Source organism: Ursus americanus, chromosome 4, assembly GCF_024610735.1.
Source record: "Ursus americanus isolate L20-20 chromosome 4, mUrsAme1.1.p, whole genome shotgun sequence".
NCBI lineage: Eukaryota > Metazoa > Chordata > Mammalia > Carnivora > Ursidae > Ursus > Ursus americanus.
The window spans coordinates 35,254,918-35,281,310 of NC_142130.1; the positions used below are offsets into that span (position 1 = coordinate 35,254,918).

The 26,393-nt window shown below is 37.6% G+C and overlaps 1 protein-coding gene and 1 pseudogene across 2 annotated transcripts in view; both read left to right on the forward strand.

Moving 5' to 3' along the window:
• HSPBAP1 (HSPB1 associated protein 1) overlaps positions 1-26,393 on the forward strand; it is a 58,459-nt gene that overhangs the window by 10,745 nt on the left and 21,321 nt on the right. For both annotated transcript variants that reach the window (XM_045812739.2, XM_045812737.2), the window contains 2 exons: positions 3,039-3,224; positions 12,669-12,850. In XM_045812739.2, the coding sequence (XP_045668695.2) occupies positions 3,086-3,224; positions 12,669-12,850 (321 nt within the window). In that variant the 5' untranslated portion in view covers positions 3,039-3,085. The remainder of the gene's footprint in view (positions 1-3,038; positions 3,225-12,668; positions 12,851-26,393) is intronic.
• Positions 11,815-11,885, forward strand: LOC123802212 (U6 spliceosomal RNA; annotated as a pseudogene).

Consider the following 26,393-nt stretch of genomic DNA (forward strand, 5'->3'; position numbering starts at 1 on the left):
TATTGGTTCAGTGGCACAAAGATGGACATTTTTCCATTCTTTCAGCTGAAGTTTGCGATTTCCTGGGCCTTTTTAAACGTTTTATTTATTTATTTATTTATTTACTTACTTACTTACTTACTTACTTATTTTAAGTAATCTCTATGCCCAATATAGGCCTCAAACTCATGACTCCAAGATCAAGAGTTAAAATGCTCTACCACTTGAGCCAGCCTGCCCCCTGGGCCTTTCTTTGATCTCTCAAAGTGGTTAACCATTATGTCTGTATTCCAGGCAAAATGTAGGAGAGAAGGCTAAGGGCAAAAAGGCTGACGGGCAACTTCCAGACACATCTCTGGCCACTCGTATCTGCACAGGAGTCTAAGAATTGTGATTTTTCAGCCACATCCATTGCACAGAGTTCTGTTAGTAAGGAAGAAGGGGGTGGGTATGGGATAAGGTAGGAACTAGCAGTCTTACTACAGGTGTTTTCCCACCACCCCCTGCCCTCATAGGCACAAACCAGAACATTCCTCTCTCCCCCCCCGACAGCACACCTGGATTTATTATCCATGAATCGGCCTACAGCTTTCCGAAACTTATTTCTCTTTTCAGATTATACTCTCTCTCCTGAGTTTGTAGTGTTCGTGTAGGTCCCACAGTTTGAATTCTCTGGAAGCAGGATGGTGCAGTGGAAAGAGCACTGCACTTGGAATCAGGGAACCTGACCTATAGTTGCAGTTTGTCACTGGTGTGTTGAGCTTTGACATCTGAGCTTCCTATTCTTCCTTTGGATAATGGAAACAAAATGCCTTCTCTGCCTGTGGTTTGTAGGCTTCCTAGAGGATCAGATGAGCAGTTTTAATGTATATAAAAGTACATGGCAAATAAAGCATCATACAAGGAAATGTATTATGATGATGATGTTCAAAACCAAACTCTTCATCTTCCCACCAGAATGAACTGCTGCAACCTAACTTTTTTTTTTTTGTCGAGTCACAAAGTCTGGAAACCTCAGTCTCCCTTAGGGCTGTATCTGCCTCCCACCCCACGTCTTTGGTTGTAATAGTCTTTGATATTATTCTCTTAGTATTTCTATATCCCTACCACCTCTGCCATCCTACAGCCCCCCACCCCCCGCCCCGTTGTTCAGGGCCTTATTGTAACACTTCTTACTTGGCTAGTACAGTAGCTCTCTGAGTCAATTCCAGTCTCTGCATCTCCACACATTTCTATATGGCCCTCATTTTTATTGCTAACGGATATAATGTACCATGGGAAAAAATTTATATAACATTTAGTGATATTCAGTAAATATTTTTCTACTTTTAGACAATAGGCTGTTTATATTTTCTATTGTTATATTATGGTAGTAGGTATTTTATGTGCATACATATATAATATATATGAATATGCATATAGCCGATGATTACTTTGTTAAAAGCAAATTCCTATAACATGAGTTACTAGGTTAATGGGTGGTTATTTGAGACTTCTGCTTCATTTTTAATTGTTTGCCAAAGGATAGTACTAATTTATGTGCCACAAACAACAGAGTATTATCATGAATGTATTGCAGCTTCTCACAATCTAGCAAAACTTAAAAAATACATAATAAAAAATGCAGCTGGTCAATTTTTCATGTACACAGAGTCCAGGCACTCCAAGTCCAGGAAGATTTAGTGGGTCGTGATCCAGGTAACCTTGTACTTACATTTATAGGCGAGTGTGGATCAAGACCCCTAATGTGAATTTATCAAATACGTCAAAAGTGGAAAACAATCTCAAGAAAAGATGGAAAATTTTTTTCCTGGTCACATCCTGTTTCCCTTATAGGCTCTTCACTTAAAGATAAGCTTGGGGCTTCGTTTACCTGGAGATACCCAAGGGTGCCTTCTCTCTTCCCCCCCCCCACCCCCCCAGCTCTTCTACGGCCTTTCCCCTCTGAGTGTCCACCCTTGTCTCCTGACTGGGGAGCCCTGACTATGTAGACAGTGACAGAATGTCCTCACATGTCTCGCTTACTTTCATCAAGGGTTTAGGGAAGGATTCTGAGTGTTCGCGCTTGTCTGAGCAAAGGGGCCAAGTTGACTTCAATTTTCCTTTTCTTTGAAAACAAGCCTTACATTCAGACAAGTACAAATTACTCAAGTTCCTTGATGACTCCTTCCCCATCCCTCTTCTTTTCATCAGAAAGTTTAGGAGAAAGTTGGATGATGGGAGAATTTAGATTATTTATGAGCTTTTCTTAATTTTTTTGAATTAAGTGTAATTACAGAATAGATAATGAATTAGAGGGTTTAGCTGACTATTCTAGAGAATCAAATCTAGAGAACCATAAATATATGCCGATGATATACATATATATATCAGGAGTCAGAGTATGAAGCATTTTTTGACTTTCTAAAAAACCTTTTCATTTTAAGATGTCTCTAAGGAGAAACTTACTTGTTCTTTTATTTAGGAAATACTTACCATTACATGCTATCCAGGATTTATAGCCTCTGATTCTGTGAAATTTATTGAAGTACTCAGTAATTCACAGCATCTGTTTATAGATGCAATTGAAGTCAAGGATTAACATTGATACCCATCCTAGTACATCTTTTACCTTTTTAAATCTTGAAATGAAAATAATCCCCCCTCACCCCTTTGACTGACGTATGAATTCAGTAGTCTTTTTGGGTAAACACATGATATGGCAAGTAGAATTATTCCTGACTCCAGCAACTGTAGTTCTAGAGTAGTTCCCATCAGCATTTCATATACAACAATTTTCAGAAAATTGTATCTTTTAGAATTTAAATATAGTTGGAAAGCCTTTTTTAAAAAACATTTTTTGACATTGAAAATTGTAACTGTTTTCCAACATTTAAAATTTGAGAAAAATCATTTAAGAATTATGGTTTTTGAGGTCAAATATTTATGTAAATAGTAATAAATGAAGTGTAAAATGTAGTATAATTGCATAGAAAGATTTACCTTAATAGAAATGATATTAGCTACGTTTCCTTCATATAATGTGAAATAACTTTATAGTTATCTATTTCTCTCCCTAGGTGAACATGTCAAACCTTTTACACCAGAGAAAGCAAAAGAAATTATAATGTCTTTACAACAGCCTGCAGTCTTCTGTAACATGGCTTTTGATTGGCCAGCACAGCACTGGACTGTTAGCCACCTTTCTGAGGTCCTTCGTGGCAAGCAGATACGATTCAGGATGGGAATGAAAAGAACGGATACAGGTAGGACTACAAGTAATCATCGTAATAATGTCTCTTCAGTAGCATTCCCACATTCTTAGCAGTGGTTGCTTTATCTCTAGAAAATCCTTTATTTCTAATCCTGTTTTTGACCATTTGCAGATGGGAAAGTTTTATTGGAAGTTTTAGAAGGACAGTTTGTGTCCTAAGATTTTTTTTTTAGGGGCGCCTGGGTGGCACAGCGGTTGGGCGTCTGCCTTCGGCTCAGGGCGTGATCCCGGCGTTATGGGATCGAGCTCCACATCAGGCTCCTCTGCTATGAGCCTGCTTCTTCCTCTCCCACTCCCCCTGCTTGTGTTCCCTCTCTGCTGGCTGTCTCTATCTCTGTCAAATAAATAAATAAAATCTTTAAAAAAAAAAAAGATTTTTTTTTAAAAACTAAGCCTATAGTTGGTAACCTTACACAGTTGATAACGTTATACGTTGTATTTGTTCAGGTATCATGGTTCACTGAATGTAGTAGATACTTAATATTTGTTAATGTATTATTATTTATGTTCCCCTGTGACTGAGAAAGATGATTACTAGGCTTATGGTCCCTTTTACTTTTGACTCATGTAGAATGTGTCCTTTTATTTTTGGCTTCAGGCACTATATTTATAGGGCTTACTCTTGGTTGTAACTTTATCTCTGCTCTATCAGCTGCCTGACCTCTATGGTACTGCATAAATATGAAAAGTATGTAAAGCTGTCTTTTTTCATCCTCTTAAGCAATTAGATTTTGCCAGCTTCTTCTCCCCTGGAGACTTGTACCGTTTTGCTATTTTGTCTTCTAGTCAGATAACACAGTTTCTGTTAACTCTAAAAATAATTAATTTAAAGGAAAAAAACAGTGTTGTTTTTAATCTAAAGGAGTCCATGACCATCGTCTGGCTTTAGAATGTGTTTAACTTCTATTTTGTAGTTTGGTGTCTAGAGTTTGGTAGTCTAGAATTTCACAATGTTTGAAGCATTGCTGTAAAGTGGCTCTATGAGTATCTATTAATAACTCAGAAGGAACTAGAAAATTACCCAGTTTCCTTTCTAGCTTCTCTAAACTTCTTTTTCTCATGTTGACCTTCTCGCACATCTCTCAAGAGTTACCTGGTTTTTGGTGTCTAGAACCCCCTTGTACTCATGGCAGATAGAGCAGGATTAATACCTAAAGTTCTGTAACATCTTATTCTAATCACAGACCCAAATGTTTACTGTGTTTTAAAATTAAATGCTGGACCAGCCGAAGGCACATAAAAATTTAGCTTGTGCTTTTCTTTCTTGATTTTAGTCAAATAAATCTCCCATCCACTGAAGTGTCTATTAGACAATAATTTGGAGATTAGTAAGAACTGTAATTTTTTTCACACCCTGGTTGGACTCCAAAAACAATAAAACCACTAATTGCTAACAGTTATTGAGAGCTATTGTGTGAGGCACTCTTCTGCTGCTTTATACATATTAATTCTCTTAATCTTCAAACCCTCTTAGAGTGGTACTATTATAAGCCTATTTTGTAGATGAGGCACAATGATTTGACACTTTTAAGCTAATACTTAAGCATAAAAGAAAGAGAAAGTAGAAGGTCTCTGCAGTTGTGAGCAACTGCTCTGTTTTCACTAAAGATATATTTTTTTAAAAATTTAGATATAATTCACATAACATTAAATTTATCATTTAAAAATATATAGTTCAGTGGTTTTAGCATATGCACGATGTTGTGCAACCATCATCACTGTCTAATTCAGTCACGCCATAAGGAAGCCTAGTACCCTTTAAGCGGTCACTCTCGATTCCACCTTACCACCAGTCCCTGGTGGGCAATCAAAATAGGTTTGCCTATTTGGGACATTTCATATAAATGGAATCATTCAATACATGGCCTTTTGTGTCTAGCTTCTTTCATGTAGCATGTTTTCAAGTTTCATCCAGGTTGTAGCATGTATCTGTATTTCATTTCTTTTGTTTTTGCTGAATAATATTCAATTATACGTATATACCACGTTTTGTTTATCCATTCATCAGTTGATGGACATTTGGGTTGTTTCCACTTTTTGGCTATTATGAATAATGCTACTATGAACATTTACATACAAGTTTTTATGTGGATATATGTTTTCATTGTTCTTGGGCTTATACCTAGAAGGGGAGTTGCTGAGTCATAGGGTAACTCTGTGTTTAACCTTTTGAGGAACTGCCAAAACATTTTCCAAAGCAGCTGAACCATTTTACATCCCCCCCCCCACTGTATGAGGGTTTTAATTTCTCTATATCTTTGTCAATACTTATCCTGTTTTTTATTCCAGCCATCCTGGTGGGTGTGAAGTGTTATCTCATTATGGTTTTGATATGCATTTGCCTAGTGACTAATGATGTTGAGTGTCTTTTCATGTGTTTATTGACCATTTGTATATCTTTTTTTGAAAAATGTGTATTCAAGTCCTTTTCCCATTTTCTAAGATTTTATTTATTTTTGCGAGAGAGAGAGCAAGCGCGCATGCACGTGCGCACAAGTGGGGGTGGGGGGTGGGAAGGAGCAGAGGGAGAACCAGACTCCCCACTCTCTCTAATAAATAAACAAAATCTAAAAAAAAAAAAATACACCTAACTTAACAAATGTCATAGCTTAACCTAGCCTACCTTACATGTGCTCAGAACACTTATTAGCTTACAGTTGATCAAAATCATCTAACACAAAGCCTTTTTTATGACAAAGTATTGAATGGCTCATGTAATTTATTGAATATGATAGTGAAAGTGAAAAACAGAATGATTATATGGGCACAGAATGGTTTTAAGTGTATCTGTTGTTTACCCTTGTCATGATCTGGCTGGGAGCTGTTGCTTGCTGCCACTGTCCGGCATCATAAGAGAATATCATAGTTACATATCACTAGCCAGGGAAAAGATCAAAATTTGAAGTATGGTTCCTACTGAATATGTATCACTTTCACACCATCATAAAGTCGAAAAATCATTAAGACAAACCACTGTAAGTAGGGGACTGTATTTATTCTGGATATTAGAGCTTTATCAGATTTAGGACTTTTAAATATTTTCTCCGATTCTGTGGGTTGTCTTAATTGTTCTTTTTAAATTTATTTCTTTGAGTATAAATGCAATATTTCCACAAGCAGTAGAGGGTAGTGGTGTAAGAGTGCTAACTCTGGTATCAGCTCGCATGGGTTCAGATTTTGGCTTACCATGTGACTTTGGGCACATTCCTTCTCTGTATCTTAGAAATGTTTTCAAAACTTGGGATATACTGTATGGTGACTAACAGAATAAAAAATTATTATTTTTTTTTAAAAGATTTTATTTATTTATTTGACAAAGATAGAGACAGCCAGTGAGAGAGGGAACACAAGCAGGGGGAGTGGGAGAGGAAGAAGCAGGCTTCCCAACGGAGCAGGGAGCCTGATGCGGGGCTCGATTCCAGAACGCTGGGATCACGCCCTGAGCCGAAGGCAGCTGCTTAACAACTGAGTCACCCAGGCGCCCCCATAATAAAATATTATTATAAAAAAAAAAAGAAATGTTTTAAAGATTAAGTGTTTGTATGCATAAAACATGTAGAACAGTAAATGCTCAACACGTAGTGAATGCTCAACAAATGTTATTTAAAAATAGAAATAATTAAAAAATAAAAGTATGATTCTTCATTGTAGAGAACATTGAAAAAATGGGAGGATCCAAATAAATTTAAAAACACTTTGTCCTATTACCAAGAGAGAACCACTAGTTACACTCTGATAAATGTTTATGCGCCTTTTTGAATTTTAAAAAATAAAGTTGTAATAATTTTCACAGCTTGCTTTTCTTTTTTCATTTCACATGTCCTGAGCAGTTTCTCTTGATGTTAAATGTGACTTTTAAATGGCTAATATACTGTTGTATGGTAGTATCATAACGAATTTAAAATTTTTTCCCATTTTGATTATTTAGATTGCTTAGAAGCTTCAAATTTATAAATAAGACTGTAGTGAGCATCTTTGAAAACAAATCTTGTTCAAGTTTCTGGTTATTTCCCTAGGATAGATTCCTAGAAGGAAAATGACTGGGTCAAAGGGTGTGAATGCTATCACGAGGAGCAGCACTATGCATGAACCTTCTTAGACCAGAAACCTTTGAGTCATCTGATTGCGCCTCTGAGTGGTGTCTGGTGACCCTGTGACTTACACCCTAAATATGTAGCGCATCTACCTGCTTCTCTCATTCCAAGTGGCCATCCTTTAGGCGGGGTTAGCCTGCCCTCTTATCAACATAGTTGTCCCTGGTCCCTCTGCACCCCCTGCCCTCCCCATCCAGGCCATTTTTCATATTGAAACCAGAGACAGTTTTTAAAAAAACAAATCTCATCCTATTTTTCTGCTTAAAACACTTAAGTGGCTTCCATAACCCTTAGGCAAAAGGCCAAAATTTTCGTGTGGTGTAGAAATCTCTGTTCGCTTCACCAGCTTAATCCCGCTCCCTGAGCTCAGGCCAAACAAGCATTTTTTTCAGCTTTTTTATTTCCAGAGGTTTGCTTCTCCTTTCTTCAAGGCCTTTGCATATAGAGTCCAGCCATTCTTTTCTCCTTTCCCATTTTCCCTTACTGTAGCTTTCCCTGGTTAACTCCTCTTCTTCCTTCAGATCTTAGCTCAGATGTCATTTTCCCATGGAAGTCTTTCCTGATCGTAGTGCCTCTGCTTCCCAGATCAGGGGCAGCTTCTCACTGGTCTCAGAGCACCTTGTATTTCCCAGTAGCACTTAGCTCAGTTAGAATCACGGGTTAGTCTGTAAGTAAGTACCTGTTTAAAGTCTGTCCTCCCCTCCAGAAGGCCGCCTTCTCGAGGGCCAGGGTCAGGCCTCACCACGGGCTGAGCACCTAATGGACACTCAGATCTTCGTGGAGTAAAAGAATGAAAGGCCTTTGGTACATATGGCAAAGTGCTTCGCAGAAAGGTGATTTCCGTTTATTCTCCTGTCAGAACATGCGAGGGTGCCTGTCCATTCCTTTGCTCAAACTGAGATTCATCTTTAAAAAAAAAATCAAACTGATATTTTTATATAGTCCAATCTCATTAACATTTTAGTCTTATTTTATTTAGAAATTCTTTCTGTATCTTAAAAATAGGTAAATATTCTAATATTTTCTTCTAATAGCTTGATTTCCCTTTTACATTTTACTCTTTATCCTTTACGTATTTATCTTGATGTATGGTGTTCACTGACTTTTTTAGTTAAGTTGGAAATAACAATACCTTTTATTTCAGTACCATCTACTGAATAATCCTTTTTTCCCCTACTGACTTTGAAATCATCTTTATTATATTACTGCATTCTTATAAATTCCAGCATCTGTTTTTGGACCATGTATTGAGCTATCAGTTTTGAAGCTATTTTTTAAATGCTATTTTAGCAACTGACATGTATTTTAATATTTGAAAGAACAACTCATCCTCCCTAATTACTTTTCTTTCTTAGTATTTTCTTGGATGTTATTGAATTTTATTCCTGTAAATGAACTTTAGAGTTAAGTAATGTACTCATGTTAAACAAATCCTGTTGGAATTTTAAGTGAAAAATCATTAAGTGCTGTAAGTTAATTCAGAAAGAATCTACCTTGTGATAATACTGTCATCTTCCTATACAAAAATATATCATTATCACCTAGCAAGTCCATTTCATCTCTCAGTGAAAAGATTTGGGGTTTTCATATAGGTCTACAAATTTCTGAAAATACTATAAATATAAACTTTTTATAGCTTGTATGAAGGAAATCATTTTTACCTATTATATTTTTCTAACTAGTTGTGTTGAGTAGATTTTTAAAAGCCATTTATTTTTGTATGTTTATTTTTTATCCAGCTATTTATTAGTGTATGTAGTTAAAGTTTATTCTTGTGGGTTTTCTAGGAAGCCAGGCATCTGATCTTAAAATCAGTGATAACCTTGTTTCCTTCCTATTGAATGATTTCTTATTTTTGTTTTAGGTCTTGGTTTGAGTTTTTCTAGAATGCTTGGGATAATAGTAATTATACTATTTGAATTGTGTGTATCTCTTAGTTTATTTTGGAAGCAGATAATAGTATCTCATAGCTCTTTGAAACGATTCTGGATGGGATTCATTTGGATCATATAGGCCCAGTGGCAATACTATACCTCAGCTGGCAGTAATTTAGGAAAACAGTTGTAAAAATAACCCTGAGCATTTGTAGATGGGGGTGCAATGATGGTCAAAAGTACCCACATTCCATGCAGTGTTTCTTGCTTGTAAAATGATGAAGTCTAGGGGCACCTTGGTGGCTCAGTCGGTTAAGTATCTGCCTTCGGCTCAGGTCATGATCCCTGGGTCCTGGGATCCAGCCCCACATCGGTCCTCCTGCTCAGCGGGGAGCCTGCTTCTCCCTCTCCCTCTGCCACTCCCCCTGCTTGTGCTCTCTCTCTGTCAAATAAATAAAATCTTCTTTAAAAAATAAAATGATGAAGTCTAACAAAATGGAGAAATCTTTGTTTCCCTACCCTGCAAGACATATTTTAGGACTCCCTTGTATGAGAGTTAGAAGCAAACTCAACTTACACACTACTTCCAAATCCTAAGCTCGGTTGAGCTTCTTCTTACCTAACACTTTGACAGTAAGTGGGATGAAAATTGCAGCTGCCTAGGCTACTTCAATGTTAAATGAAAGAACAATAATAATAAAGTTAGGAAGGAATAATTGCATTGCAAAAAATAAACTAAGAAAAACAACTATACTACCCAGAAAGAAATTGTCATGATAACAGAATGAAAACAGTACCTTTGGTGCTGCTACTTCTAGGAAGGAAAAATTCAAAAGATTCTATTTTGAAATCACTATGTAAATGTAAAAAAGTCTGTCATTTCCATTCATTCCATTCATCGTAATTTTCTCCTGACAGTAACAGTTCCCACATGTAATTTTTGCCCTTTTAGATTTTCATTTCTTAAAGTACAGAGCTGCCTGTGACAGAGAACAAAGTCCCCTGAGAAGGCTGCAGTGCAGACATGCCTGTGAAAACCGGCCTACAACTGTACCCCCCAGGGACAAGTGTCTCAAGTAATGGCTTTAGTATTCAGTTCCATCAGTTGGATTGAATTTTATGAAGTGAAAACTCTGTAAGACAGTGTGAGGACTTCAGGCTTCCTTTGGAGCTTACTGAAATGACTATAAAATGACTCCTATTTCCCAGAACCATGCGGCTTTCTTGCCACATGGGTTTTTGTTTGTTAAAAAAAACAAAACAAAACAAAACTGTGTATTCCTATGTTGTCAGGGTAAATTCTTTTTTTTCTTTTTTTAAGATTTTATTTATTTGAGAGAGAGAAAACAAGTGGAGGGGAGAGGCAGAGGGAGAGGGAGAAGCAGGCTCCCCACTGAACAGGGAGCCCAACACGGAGCTCATCCTAGGGATCCAGGATCATGACCTGAGCTGAGGGCAGATGCTGAACCGACTGAGCCACCCAGGGGCCCCTGTTGCTGGGGTAAATTCTTGATGGTGATGTTGATAATATTAAGAACATATATATGTTGATGGGTTACTGAGTGGCAGGCACTGTTCTGAGTGCTTCTCAAAAATTGTCAAATTTAAATAGTTCTTAAATATTGCAGATTTTTATCTTTTAGATAAATGTACTCCTGTAAAGTCTTCCTGCTTCTCAAAGTCAGATGACAAGTTGATGAAGTAGATGAGTTAGGATGACTCTTTGACATACACCCTCCCCTCTGTTACGTCTCTGCCATTCTAAGGTTATAAGAAAAAAGAGAGGAGGGGGGAAAGATGGTCAAGATAATCCTAGGTAGTTCAGGCAGAAATGGAGGGAAAAGATAGAAGCTGTTGAAGAGTTTGAATACCCTTCTCCTCTTACTACTAATTCAGGTAACTTTTGAAGTTAATGTTAAGAATCAGAATTAGTGCCCATTACTGAGCATCTGCTATGTTTCAGCTGTTGTGCTGATTTACGTGCAGAAGGTCTGTATCAAAAGGATTTCATGTTGATCATAATCAGATTTCTTGAATATTAACTTTCCAGTGTGCATTGAAAATATTCTACTTGTTACCAAAAAAATTCATTTTATCACAATTTGGAAGAATAGTTCTTACATAAATGAGTCATGCCCACAATAACGAACCATTCTGGACAGACAATAGACTTCTCTCTAAGCTTTCCTGATCAACCCTCTTCTCTGGGTCTTTGCCTTTTCTTATGTGTCTATGGCACAGAATTTTGTTTTTAATTAGGTAATGCCTCAAATTTCCTATTATTCTGGCTAAAATTTTATTTTTGTCTAAATATATTCTCAATTCAAGAGTATTACCTCTCTCTTTTATGTTCCCACAATCCTGAGCACAGTGCTAGTTACAAATTAGGTACTTAATAAATGATTCTGAAATAAATGAATTAATGAATAAATGATAGACTTTAAGTTGCCATTGGCCACTTAATGATTCTGAGGAGCTATGTATGATACATGTGCAATATAAAGTCAGAACATTTTCAAAAGATGTCATTGCTTCTTTTCCTTTCTAATCTGAAGAAATAGCTCTCAATTTTTGGTGTCAGGATCCCTTCACACTTAAAAATTATTGAGTTCCCCAGTACAGAGAAGATGAGCATGGCCCTTGGATAAGGATGACATACAGCTTCATGAGGCATTCCGTATTTTCTGTAATATTTAGAAACGCAATGGATGCTGTACCTTTAAAAAAATTATTTAGTTCCCCGATGAGCTTTTGTCAATGTAGATTATATCTAGTGGTGCTTACCATATTATAAATCAAAACTGAGACAGTATTAAAATACGAGAACATAAATACGTATTCCACTAGTTGTCAGAGCAGTGACATCAACTAATGTCATGTAGCTTCTGGTAAACTCCACTGTACACTCATGAGAGAATGAGAATGAAAAATATCAGAGTATTATTGTGAAAATAGTTTAGACCTCACAGACCCCTGAAAACATCTTGGAATTAATAATCTAAAGTATACCACTGGGGCACCTTGGTGACTCAGTCACTTAAGCATCTGCCTTCAGCTCAGGTCATGATCCCAGGGTCCTGGGATCGAGCCCCACATCGTGCTTCCTGCTCAGCGGGGAGCCTGCTTCTCCCTCTCCCTCTGCTGCTCTCCATGCTTGTTCTCTCTCTCTCTGTCAAATAAATACATAAAATCTTTTAAAAAAATAAAGTATACCACTGGATTACTGAATCAGGCTATACTAAGGGTAGTCTTAAATCTTAAGGTTGAAACCTTGTTTTATGTTAAATCATGAGTATTGTGAGTATTGTAGATGGTTCTATTTATGTAGCAGGTGCAAAATTAATTTTTAGTTAATGTTAAATGATAGTTAACATTTTTTTGGTTGAAATTATCTTCATTTAAAAAAAACAACAATATTTGGAAATTGTGTTCAGTGTACATTTAAAATTGGGTTCTTTTACATTGCAGGTCCTCAGTTTGAAACTACATGTGGTTATGTAGAAGCTACGCTTGAAGATTTCCTGACCTGGACCTGTGACCAGCCTACTATGTCTGGACCGTTTAGAGATTACGATCATTCCAAATTCTGGGCTTATGCTGACTATAAATATTTTGTCAGCCTATTTGACGACAAGGCAGATATTTTCCAGGTAAGGCAATACATTCCTTTTAATCATGGTAATAATTTATTCTTGAGGAAAGATCACAAATTAGAACCTCTCTGGTACCCTATTCCTTCACTGTCATTTCTCAAAAGTAGTCACTGTGAGTCTTAAGTATTTTATCCACTCAAGCTAAAAGATTTGCTCAGGTGAAGTGTAATGTTTGGCTCACATGGATGACCAGCCTTGTCACTGGTTTCCTACTCACCAAACTTCTTACACACTCTCTCGTTCGCCTTTGAACAGTGCCTGCCTGGGCTGGTTTGGAGTATATGGGAAGCATAGATTGTGTATGGAACTTTATTTCCTCCTGACCTACATATACGTTTTTATTCTGTTAGGCGGATGGAAGTACAGCACTGATTATTACTTGAAGAGGCGTTCACGAAATCCTGGAGGCATTCCAGGCTTCTGCTGCTGCCATCCCTCCCTGCTCTGGGGGTTAGTACAGGTTAATGGCCTGAGGCAGAGAGCGCTGGGCTCCTGGTATTTGATTGCAGAAGTCCTGCAGAAGTATGGGAGTGTTTGCAGAAGTAAGAATGTGGAAATTCTTTGTCATGTGTTGACATAACTGACAGCAGAGTTTGCAGACTACCATATCCTCTTTTCAGTGTTTTCTACCTCAGACTGCCAGCTTATTTTGTGGGGTGATTTCACAAACTCCCTGTTTGGTTTCCGTGTGTGTCTTAGGCATGAGGCAGGAATGGGAGTAGTTCCAGGAAGCTGTTTGGATGACTCTGCCTTACCCATAATCAGGTCAGGGCTCCAGAGTCCTTTATCCTGCCCCTGATCCTCTGTCCAGAGAAGTATTTCATCACTGCAGGCTGTCATGCCCCCACTACCCGGCCCCCTGGACTGCTCTCCTCCTGCCCATCACCATCACCCCCTCTCTGGACTTTCCTCTCACATAGACTGATAGTCTTAGGCTTTTTTTTATACTTAAATTCCAGTTAGTTAGCGTACAGTGTAGTGTTAGTTTCAGGCGTACAGTGTAGTGATTCGGCACCCCATAGATCACCCAGTGCCTATCACAAGTGCCCTCCTTAACCCACACCACCTATTCCTTTTCCATTCAGGCTGTAGTTTTCTTTTTCACTTCAAGTCAAGGTGTAGATGCTGAGGTTTACATAGTTATTATAATACAATGATCAATACTTTGTAGCTTTAAAATTTTTTTTAAATGCCTACTTAAATTTTGCTTTTTATAAAAAAAGGAAAAATGTATCACTTGTCTCAGAATTGTTAGTTGAGTGTATATTTTTCTCATAACCATGAAAGAATGCATCCATTTTCATTGAAAACATTCAGTAGATGCTTTCTGAATCCAAAGTCTATACCAAATCTATATACTCATTTTTAAGTGATAATTTTGAGATATTTTTTTTTAAAAGATTTTATTTATTCATTTGACAGAGAGACAGACAGCCAGTGAGAGAGGGAACACAAGCAGGGGGAGTGGGAGAGGAAGAAGCAGGCTTCCAGCAGAGGAGCCTGATGCGGGGCTCGATCCCAGAACCCCGGGATCATGCCCTGAGCCAAAGGCAGACGCTCAACGACTGAGCCACCCAGGCGCCCCAGAGATAATTTTTTTTCTTATAACATTATCTGTGATCACTTTATGAGGCTTTAACCCTGGAACTTTTAGATATCATAGTTAACTTTTAGAGTCGTTTATTGTATTTCTTGTACTCTCACCCATCATTAGACTAGTACTTTTGTACTCCATATTTCAGGTAAAACATTGTGTAATAGTAATATTTATCAAGTACTTCTTATACTTGGTGCTTTTCTAAGTGCTTACATTTGCTATCATCACAGTAACCCTATCATATAATAATTAAAAGAGGCACCAAGAAGTAAACCTTTTCTGAAATTCTACAGCTAAGAAAAGAGTAACCCGGGCAGTCTGTCCTGCAAGCTGTAACTGCTACACTGTATGCATACACAGGGTCCGAATACATCTAGTTCTTTAGGGCCCCACAGCTAGGAGTAAGGACTTACGTTTCTGCTGAGTCTGGGCTCTCTCTAGCTTGCATGAATCTCTCATCTCTCTCTCCATCAGTCCTTCCATCTCATCCCAGGCATGACAGCACTGGGCAGGCATGTGTCCTGTCCATTAAGTGTGGATATAAAAGGCCTTTTGGTAGTGTGCCGGAATTCTAATTGAACCTTATAGAAACCTGATGTTTTCAGTTGAATGAGTTTTTGGTCAGCTCACATTATGGTGATCAATTGGATTAGAACAGGGGAATCTGCTATGAACAACAAAATTCATAATGATTGTATCATTTTTTATCTCAGAGATTTCTGAGCACCAAGTCTTACATCACAGGTACCTAAGTTGTTTTCCTTTTACCGCTGTAATTCATTCATTCACCACGTCTTACTACTTAACTGTTTTAAGCTTTCTTCCATCTGTTATAAAATGGTGGGTAGTTAAACATTAAAACAGATAAATTTTTTAAATTTTTATTAATTCATTTAAAATAAAATCTTTGTGTGTGAACATAATAACATTTTTATGAAAATAACTATATTTTTGAATGAATAAATGTTTTAAATGTTATAAGAGGAATGGCATTGTTTTACATTTTTGCAAGTCTTGTTAATGTCTGGCTTCATAGAAGACAGCTGCATTCCATCTGCTTCTTTATTCAGTCTATTACAATTAAATTTGTTGGTTTGTTTGAAGTATATGAAGAATGTGTTGCCTCACACATATATGTGGCTGCAAAAATAGGACTATTTTAGAGACTTTTTGAGGTAATTGTGAATTTTTTTTTACACTCCACCAACCTTGACAGGAGGTAGTTTCTTAAAGGTTTGTTTGTGGCAGTAAAGAATCTGAACACATACTCAATGAACTCTGTACTTGCATGATAAAATCCATTGGTCCGTCTTGCATGGAGTGGCTCTTTTGTAATGCCTTTCATTGGCCACTGGGAAAATACTGGTTTACTCAGTTATGTAGATCTTCCAAATGTTGACACATTTCCATATACTTCATTTTTAAAAAGTGACATTTGTTAATATCACGATTTTCATCAGAAAAGTCTTTTAAGTATTAAGAAGGTTTCAAGCTCATGTGTTTCATGATACCAGTTTCCAAAATCACTTTCATTCTGTTCAAATATTTTCTAATTCCCCTTGTGAAGTATTGTTTGACTTACGGATTATTTAGAAGTATAATGTTTAGTTTCCAAATATTTGGGGATTTTCTGTTTTCAGCTATCTTTCTGTTGTTGGCTTCTAATTTAAGTCCACTGTGGTCAGAGAACATATTTTATATGATTTCAGTCCTTTGAAATTTATTGTTTACTCCCCAGAATATAGTCATTCTTGATTAATGTTCCAGGTGCACTTGAATAATATGTATTCTGTTATTGTTGTGTTTTATAAATGTCATTCAAGTCAATTGTTTGAGTCTCCTGTATCCTTACTGATCTTCTGTACACTTGTTCTGCCCTTTATATAGAGAAAGGTATGGAAATTTCCCAACTATAATTGTACATATGTTTCTTTTTCAGTTTAGGTTGGTCAGTTTTTGTGTCATGTATTTTGAAACTGTTATTAAGTTCATATACATTTAGGATTATTATGTCCTCTTAATTGATTAATCTTATATCATGATGAAATGATCCTCTTTCTCCTGGGTTTTTCCTTGTTCCGAAGTCTACTTTGTTTAGTTTGACGTCGGTTAGAGTTAACATGAAAAAGGAATACTTACTATATGGTTCCATTTATATAAAATTGTAGAACTTGCAAATAAATTTATAGTGACCAAAAAAGATCAAGAACAAGGGGCTAGAGAGCAGTGGGTTACTAAGGATCACAGGGAAACGTGGACATGATCAAACTGTTTGCCATCCCGATTATAGCACTGATTTCTCACATGTCCGTGTATGTAAAAATTCACCAGATTGTACACTTTAAATATATGCTGTTTATTATGCATCAATTGTACCACAATAAAGCTGTTTAAAAACAAAACTATACAATGCTGCCTGGTACATTTTGGTTCCACTGTCTTGACACCAGCAGTTTTATTCACCATTCTTTTTTATGCTATCAATGCAAATGTCAACACACAGAAATAGGCAGATACCATCTTAATAGTATTATGAACATAATTTCAGCCTTACAGATCCTTTGAAAGGGTCTCAGTGACTCCCAAAGGGTCCATGAACCACCTTGAGAACTTCTGGTTTACAACATCACTTCTGATAGTACTCTTTTTTCCTCCAGTTCTAACTCCCCCTGTAATCAATTCTAAAACAGTTTCTCATGAAGATACATTCCGAGTCATGCTATAGATTAAATATTGAAATATATTAATCATGTTCACAAAAATGTCACAACTTAAAATTCTATAAGAATAGCATTTAAAACTCTCCCCAATATGACTGATGTGACCTGTCCCCTAGGCATATGTCCCTGTTGTCTCCTTGCTGAGAGCTGGACCACTTTGTTCTCTCTCGTCTTCTGACCTTTGCTCATGCTCTTCTCGACTTCTATTAAAATGATACTTCTTAGGGCCTGGCTCAGATTTAGTCTTGGCTTCTCAACCCCTGTACCCGCAGCTATCCATCCCTTGCCTTCATTCCTGTACGTTTTATTTGGATTGTTATTTAAGTGGCGCATGACATAGAATGTTTGTGTCTTGTTTCTCTAACAATATTAGTCCTTTGGGAACAGGGACTATGTTTTATAATTTTTTGTTCCTCCAGACTGCTAACATAGTGTGTTATGTATTCCTCCAAACTGCTAACATTATGTATTATGAATACATAATAGGTGCTTGAATGATTACAGAAGAGAATTTTTTTCCTACTATTACCATTTCTTGTTTTGTTAGTTCTTTGGTTCTTAGCATATTCCAAGGAATGTTTTAATTTATACCCGTAGTTTCACCTTTGTCAAATTCTCTGTGGGTTCTAATTAATCGTAACATTTGTCAGTCTTGATAAGAATTTCTTAGCTCTCTTCAGCCTTCTACTAGTTTTATAAGTTTTTACTTATAAACTCTAAAATTGCCATCTGTTAACTCTTTTCTTCCACAAATTAAAATTATCCACAGATAAATACATAATATTTACATATACTGATAAGTAGTCTGGTAAATATACTGATATGATTGAAAAATATCTTATAGACTTAGAGGTAGCCAACAATTGTGATTTTGACACTTAACTGACTTTCATGTATGGCAAATGAAGTTAGTCCCATTATTTTTTAGTTGTCCATCACATCCTTGATGAATCTAAATAAAACTTAATTTGGAACATTTTGTTCTCTACTTCCCAAAAAAGGTAGGGTATTTGTAACAGTCCCACATAAAATTTCTTCCTCTCTCATTCATTGGTAAGAATCACAGGTTTTACCTTTTGTCATTATCAATGAGAATCATCATAATTGGAGCTATTTGGAGTCAACATATAGCAGAAAGGATTTTGCCCCAACAGTGTTTCCCAGGTAGATGCTATTTTATGTTGTGACTCAGATTGGCTGCTGTGATTCAGGAGCCCTGTTAAGTCACCGGGACACAGAATTGCACAAAATGTGTTACACGGTAGATTAGTTCTGACCTGTCTTGGACCTTATAACGTAGTTATGAGAGTATCTTGAAATTGAGCCAGGTGGTTTAGTAATGATTAAAAGGGTTTGATGGCCAGTGATGCTTTCTGATGAGGCAAATCGGTGTGTAAGGATTTGGGTGTTTATCCAAGCCTATCTGTTGGTAGAAAGCTAGCTACATCTTTCCTGCTCATATTACCTAAGGTAGTTTTCCTAAGGAAAAAAGAGCCTTAAGTACTTGCTAATTTATAATGTCCACTTACGGGGCTGTTTAAAACTTAAATTGAAGTATTTATCCTTTATAAGTTTCATATGTAATTATAATTAATTGTATTGTTTTAAAGTTTCATTTTTGTTGTTTTGACCAATACTGTGCTTTCTTTTTTTTTTTTAGACATAGAACTCAATTATGGAATTATGTGTGATCAGTTTTTCTGTATTTTTGATATAGGCATGGAGAATTAATAGAATGAGACAACTTTTTATGTGACAGATAGAATCAAATTAACCACGGCCATGAGTCACCCAAACAGCACTGTATAGGTAAAAGAACAGTTTTGAGTTGGGGTGTTCTCAGAGCCTAGAGCTTACACCAACTAGCTCATACCGAATCTGGGCTCTGGGAACATGCCAACTCAAAATATACCATCTGTTAGAATGAAACAACTTAAGAATGGATCATTTTTTGGTGATTGGCTTTTTTGCCACTATTCTATATTATAAGCATCTTACCAGTTTTCTTTAGTTCTTTGGTTAAAACTAAAATTATGGAAGATTCGGTTACTTGTACAACATTTTTAAATGGTGTCTGATCTTGGCATAATTATTTAACTTGTTAATGGAAACAGATTTAGGAGTTACTCGGGTTCAGCATAAAAATAGGTCTAGTTACCTAGGTAAGTTACTCAGCAATCTTTGAGCATTTGTTATACTCACTGTGTTAGGCACTGGAGATGCTAACCTGTATAAAATAAAAGACTGGCCTCCCTGGGACTTTAAAGTAGAATGCAGAAACCAAACCTTAAGATGGAACAGTATAAAATGTGCTATTAGAGTTCAGTATTGTCCCTAACATGATTTTGTCACTTAGACGGTAGACATAGTTTTAGAACAGTATGCATAATCTAGAATATCAGAGTGTATGCATTTGGAATTTTTTTTTAATTCAACCAGAGTTTTAAAGTCTCCTATTTAAAGTATTGGGGACATTTTTAATTAAACAATTTTCAAAACTGATCCTCATTGCTGTTATGTTTACCTAAAGGAATCCAGTTTTTAATTATTGTGATTACAGAAAGTAGTTTGGTGGTTGCTTTGCGGCTAAGGGTAAAGGCAGGCAGGTTAACTGCACAGGAGTAAGGGGAACTTTTTGGGGTGATGGAAGTATTCTGTATCTTGATCATGGGTGTTGGTTACACCAGTGATTACATTTGTCAAAACTTGTTGAACTATACTCTAAAATGACTGCATTTTATTGTATATAAATTTTATCTCAATAAAATTAATTTGGGGGCACTTAGGTGCTCTATGGGTTAAGTATCTGACTCTTTGTTTTGGCTCAGGTCATGACCTCAGGGTGGTGAGATCATGCCCTGCATCTGGCTCCACACCCAGGACAGAGTCTGCTTAAGATTCTCTCCTACCCCTTCCCTTTCCTTGGTCTTGTGTGAGTGTGCGCGCTCTCTCTCTCAAATAAATAAATAAATAAAATCTTTTGAAAAATAAAATCAATTAATTTTTATAAAAGACTTTATTTATTTGAGAGAAAGAGAGCACAAGTGGGGGAGGGAGGGGGAGAAGCAGACTCCCCGCTGAGCAGGGAACCAGATGCAGGCAGGGCTCAATCCCTGGACCTAGAAATCATGACCTCAGCTAAAGTCAGATGCTTAACTGAGCCAGGCACCCAAAATTAATTTAAAAAGAAAACTATGGATGGAAAAATATTGTTTCTAAAATATTTCATTATGTTGATATTCAAGCAGTATCTCCCCAACTCATATCTTCACAAGTGGCACAAAAATGCTTTGTCACCTCTCGTGCCCTGATTTTTTATTTGGGAAAATGATCACTCTATGTATACAAGAAATAAAACCATCGTTATTTATAAGTTATATGTTCAGAACACCATCACAAAGCAGGAAAGAGGAGAATAAAGTACCTGCCCTACTTTTGTGTTATAAACAAAGTTCATTTTCATTGGTCAGCCAGTTTTCAACTATGAGAGAACAATGAATTTTGCTTATAATGCTCATTCTGTCAGAAGCTGTGTTACATTTATTCTTATCCTGAAACCCTGTAATGTGTTATTTCCACTTGTCTCTCTTAAGGCATTCTTAAACTGCCAATAAACTTCCCAGATAGATCTAAGAAGCAGCTAGGAAGCGGGGCTGATTACCTGGGGTTGGAGGAGGATGAAAAAGCAAGACTGGATTCCTGGTCAACTTCTTTAAGTACTGGAGTAAAATGTGATACGATTTTCTTCTAGAACTGCTCCTCCCCACTAGAGTATCTAACAAACTACCGAATTACAACAGCCCTGTGTTAGCACTTCCATAATAAATCTAGTCTTCCTCTTTAATTAAAGAGTTGATGATCTAGACCTTTTGACTGTTTCTTTTATTGTCTTTTGTCATTTTCATTGCTTATGATCTAGACATTTTACTCGTGTATCAATTATTTGGACTGAGAACATTTTTTTTCCTGGAAAAATGATGCTGATCTTGGTGGTTAGTTTTCCAGGCAAGCCTGGGGAAGCCTACTAAATTTATAATCTACTCAAGGAAGTACATAGAACTTTCCCTACTCCCACTGCAAAGTGTAAGAGTATGTCTTCAGGGATGCATTTCTCTGGTATGGGGTTTAGGACTAGCCAACTGCAAACCTGGGAAAAAGTGCCTGACAGAATGGGATTATTGGGGAAAGACAGGTTCCATGGACTAACCGCCTGAATCAGTTTGAATTAGGCCTGTTAAAAAACAAAATTCAACCCAGTAAATTTGAAGATCTAATTGGATTTTATTAAATAATTCATGAATTGGGCAGCTTCCCATCTAGCAAGTAGAAGGAAACTCCACCGAGCTAAACAAAAGTTTTTAAAGGCAGAGAGAGTGTTAAAAAAAAAAAAAAAGAGGGGCATCTGGGTGGCTCAGTCGGTTAAGCATCTGCCTTCAGCTCTCGTCCTGATTCCAGGCTCCTGGGATCAAGGCCTGCATCAGGCTCCCTGCTCGGTGGAGAGCCTGCTTCTCCCTCTCCCTCTGCCCCTCCCCACCGCTCATTCTCTCTCTCTCTTGCTCTCTCTCGTGCTCTTTCACTCACTCTTGCTCTCTCTCAAATAAATAAAATCTTTAAAAAAAAAAAAGAAGAAAGAAGTTGATTAGCAAGGAATGCATTATTTAAGGAGGATTGCCCTCCTAAGGGGAGTGCAAGAAGTCTATTAGTAAATTTCCTCCTGTTAACCAGGAAATTCCATGTTGACTGGTTAAAGGTTACATTTCTCCAGGTGGGGGGTGAAATGCAGTTAGGTTAGGTATTAAGTCTTGTTTTACTGATTTAGGGCCTTCACCTAAGTGGTGGCCATTTTGAGCCTGCAGTTGTTGTTTTGTTTTGTTTTGTTTTTAACAGGTTTATTTGCTTATAACAGATAACCCTGAATAGAAGTTGCCTAACTAAATGCATATGGATGATTTTTTTCCCTCATGTAAGGCGAGTTCAGAGCTGCACTAGCCAGGGCTGTAATGGAGGCTTTGTCATACCAGAGAACCCGTTTTACTGTCTCTCTGCTTTGTCCTTCTTAGCATGTAGCTTCCATCCTCAAGGCCATCTTGTATTCCAGAATAGCCATCACAGCTGTATCCCTGAAAGAAGGAGGGAAGGACAAAAGTCTACTCCCAGCTCTCTGTGTCACTTTTAAGGAACTTTCCCAGAGGTCCCAGCTAACAACTTCTCTTTAATGGTTAGAACTTAATCTCATAGCCCCACTTAAATGCAGGGGAGGCTGGAAAATGGGTGTCTCTTAGCAAGCATCTCCCTGAATACAATTGGAAGATATTAAGAAAGATAGGCAGTTTCTGCCACACCCTGCTCATGGAAAGACATGAAAAATTAAAGCAATATTTATTTGAAAAAGAAAGTATAGTTATTACAGGGTATCTGTGTAGAGCAAGTATAGGGTCTGGGAGAATTGCAGCATTAAAGGAAGGGTTCCAGGAATGAGTCCTGCCCTCTGCACCATCATCCTTTGTGTATTGTTCAAGATGCTTAGGGCTAATGCCCATGCAGCAGGGGAAAGAGGCTTTTGAAGTTGGTGGAAGAGCAGTTCTCAGGCCGCTGTAAGGTCTGGCAGTTTCAAGGGGAGGTCCTATGGCCAGATGCCTAGGGCAAGATGATTGATGGTGATTTTATTTCGTGGTTAAATCCATAGGTTAGCAATATGCTATACTTCTCACTGCGGCAGAGGAAGGAAAAGGAGCAAAGTTCAGATCTCTCTCTCAAGTCCTAATGCATTATTAGCTCCTGGTTGTGGGATCAAGAAGATAGAATCTGCCTGTGGCTTTTTTTTTTTTTTTTTTGGTTATTTATGTTGTTTCAGGTTGACATCTCCAACCAGATCGTAAAGTTTTCAATTCAGTAATATAGATGTTTATGTCTTACGCGTTTTTGAGTCTCCATCCTTGATTAGCATATCCCATGTTATCAGTCAGTATTTGTTGATTGAAGTAGTTGTGGTGTGGTCCTGATTCTCAACTCTCTCCACTCTTGCATTCCCTTTATGATCCTGAAATACAGCTTGTAGATGATATAGTTACCTACATATGTAATTTTTAAAAATTCTTAAAAATGCCTTACCTAGGACATAAAGGACCATTTTAAAGGAAGTACTTTAAAATAGCAGCACACGTATTTTGGTGTGTTAGTGCGCAGTGACATGACTAAGTAGTCACATCAGGTATGTGGTTAAGTAGACGCCGTCCGGGGCGCCTGGGTGGTACAGCGGTTAAGCATCTGCCTTCGGCTCAGGGCGTGATCCTGGCGTTATGGGATCGAGCCCCACATCAGGCTCCTCCGCTATGAGCCTGCTTCTTCCTCTTCCACTCCCTCTGCTCGTGTTCCCTCTCTCGCTGGCTGTCTCTATCTCTGTCAAATAAATAAGTAAAATCTTAAAAAAAAAAAAAAAAGTAGACGCTGTCCTTTTGAATGGAACCACATTCCATGTATTCCAGAAACCAGGGCCAACCCTGAAGCACACTGTGGTCTGCGATGCTCCTTTTCGGATACTGCAGATGTGACGGATCTTGCTAGCAAGTTCTAGGTGAGGCTGTCCCAAATGACTACTGTCAGTTGCTGTGTGTTAGAATCATTTAGACTTGGGCGCTGGCCTGGGATGATCAGAATCCCAGGACCATACCTACCAGATTTATATTTGCCCAAGAAAAAAAAAATTCCGGAGCAAAACAGAGTAATAAGTGTATAAAAAATAAGTGTGTAAAAAACATAAAAGTACCAAAGGTAAGTATAGATAAATGCGGAGACTATATTTAAGCTCTGCCGTGTGCTGTGGACTCTGCCAGTTGCTGGAGCTCGTGAGGTATGTAAGTGGTGAAAAGACAGAAAATGACTGTAAAATGTGAGTGGTTATTCGTTCTACAGATGCATGTTTTTCAGGTACTGTGCTAGGGCCACAGAGTCGCAGACAGCCCTGGTCCCTTTTCCTCGGGGAGCTTATATTCTAGTGGAGAAGACAGACAAGTGAATCTAGCCAGTAATGGCCAATTGTCCTAAGTGTTATGAAGTAAACAAAAATGGGCCCAAATCAAGAACAGCAGGAGAGGGACTTACTTTACATAGGGTAAGTTGGGAAGCTTTCTCCGAGGAAATGATATTTAAACTGATTCCTAAAAAATGAGAAGCTAGTCATGTGAAGGGAGGGTCAAGAGCTTTCTAAGCAGAGTGAATAGCATATGCAAAGCCCTTGAAGAAGGAAAAATTTGCCTTTTTGGGGAAAAAAAAATGAAGGCCATTGTGACTGAAGCCTAGCCAAAGAGATGCAGAGGGTTAGAAGGTGTCAGAAAGGTGATAGGGGCCTCGTCATACAGGCCCAGGATTGAGGGCATTTGGACCTAATTCTAAGTGCAAAGCAAGGGAGTGACAGGTCTTAACATTTTAAAAAGATTGCTCCTGCTGTGATGAAGAGAATGGGTCAGAGGTAGAAAGAGTCAGAGTTCTTGGGGAGGGAGAGACCAAGAGAGAATGATGAGGTTGTGTAAGGGGGAGTGGAAGCATTTAAAGAAGTGACATTTACATTGGATCTTCAAAGAAATATGTGAACTGGGGTGTGGGAGAGCTGTGAGAAGACCAGCTGGGCAGAGGGAGCAGCAGGAGCAAAGGCAGGGAGCTGTATGGTCCATCCTGAGAAAGCTGTAGAGATGGCGTAGCAGGGGTCTCCTACCAGAGCCTGCGTCCTCTTCACTGTTCTGAAATGCCATTTGTGGCATTTCACACATACTTTCATACATAATTTTTAAAAACAATTAAAATGCCCCTGCTGTAATATAGGAGAATTTAATCAGAAATACGTGATTTAATGTGTAATTATTCAAGCCTGACTATACTAGAAGTTATAATGAACAAATCAGATGCTTGTACCTACATGTATCTACAAGGAAAGGTTCAATTTTGAAGAATTAAGATAAAATTCCATAGACTATTTCCAAAATTGTATATTTAACATCTTGAAATGAGGCTAAATAAGTATATTTGTATCTATCTATGTAGAGTCACCACTATGAGACAGTATAAGCACAGACTGATATTGGTGGGTATACTGCTGGCCGAGAAGCTATGAGTTTCAGTGCTGTTGGTGGTCTGGTTTTCAAAATGGTGAACAACTCCTAGTAAAGCTACAAAAACACAAAGTACAATCCTCCCTGGACTTACTTAGTAATTATATTTCAGAAAACTCAGTATATATTAAAACCATGCCAAAGATCCTTTGATGATATGTGAAATGGAGTTTGGAGTCCTACTCTCAGAGAATTAAAATCAAATTTTTCAGCAGTATGAAGATTGTGCAAGATATAGAACCTTTCTTTGTTGTGTTGAACTGCATCCCTAATGTCTATCCACTGAATACCAGTAGCACCCTCCTCCCACTTGTTATGACAAGAAGTGTGTGCGTGGTTTTTAACAGTACTGTCAAAGGACAATTATGTCCCTTAGTTTCCACATATAAAAATGGGTAAAATGGGTATATCTACCTTCAGTCTCATAAGGATTAAAAGAGATAATACACATAAAATGTTAGTATTGGGGTCTGGCCTACCATAAGAATTCAGTAACCAGGTAGTGATAACTTGTTAGCAATTGAAAATATGGGTGTAGTCATAAATAGGAAAGAAGTTAGGACTCGAGATAAGGCTTGGGAGTCATGTACACAAGTTGATTTAAACATTGTAGAATGCCACACAGAAACGAAATAAGATTCAGTTTGAGAAGGATAAATGTAGGATCCCATGGCTTTTTCCTACAATTTATTAACAAGTCAAGGCTGAAGAGATATGGCTAGTATGGCTAGGCAACATATACCAAGCCAAGTTCATATACCAAGCCAAGATTAGTCATGGTGTAATTCAGTCATGTAAACAACAAAACACACACATACACTGTCTGACAGTCCATGAATCCAAAAATGGTGTCGTGTCCAGGTCATGCAGTGCTGCAGTCCTATAGACAGGGTTTCATGTAGGCTGTGTCTGGGGTTGGGGAGTCAGGCTTAAGAATGCTGTTGACAAAGATGGTTGAGAAGATAGCAACTGGAGGGAAAAATTAATGCTACTGAGTTTACGTATAAAAAGAAAAGAAAAGGCATGATAGTTTTTCAGATAATGTAAAGACAGCAATTTTTGGCAGAAGAGAAAATAAACTTGTCTGTAGAAAGCAAATCTACAACCTTCTGTGAATT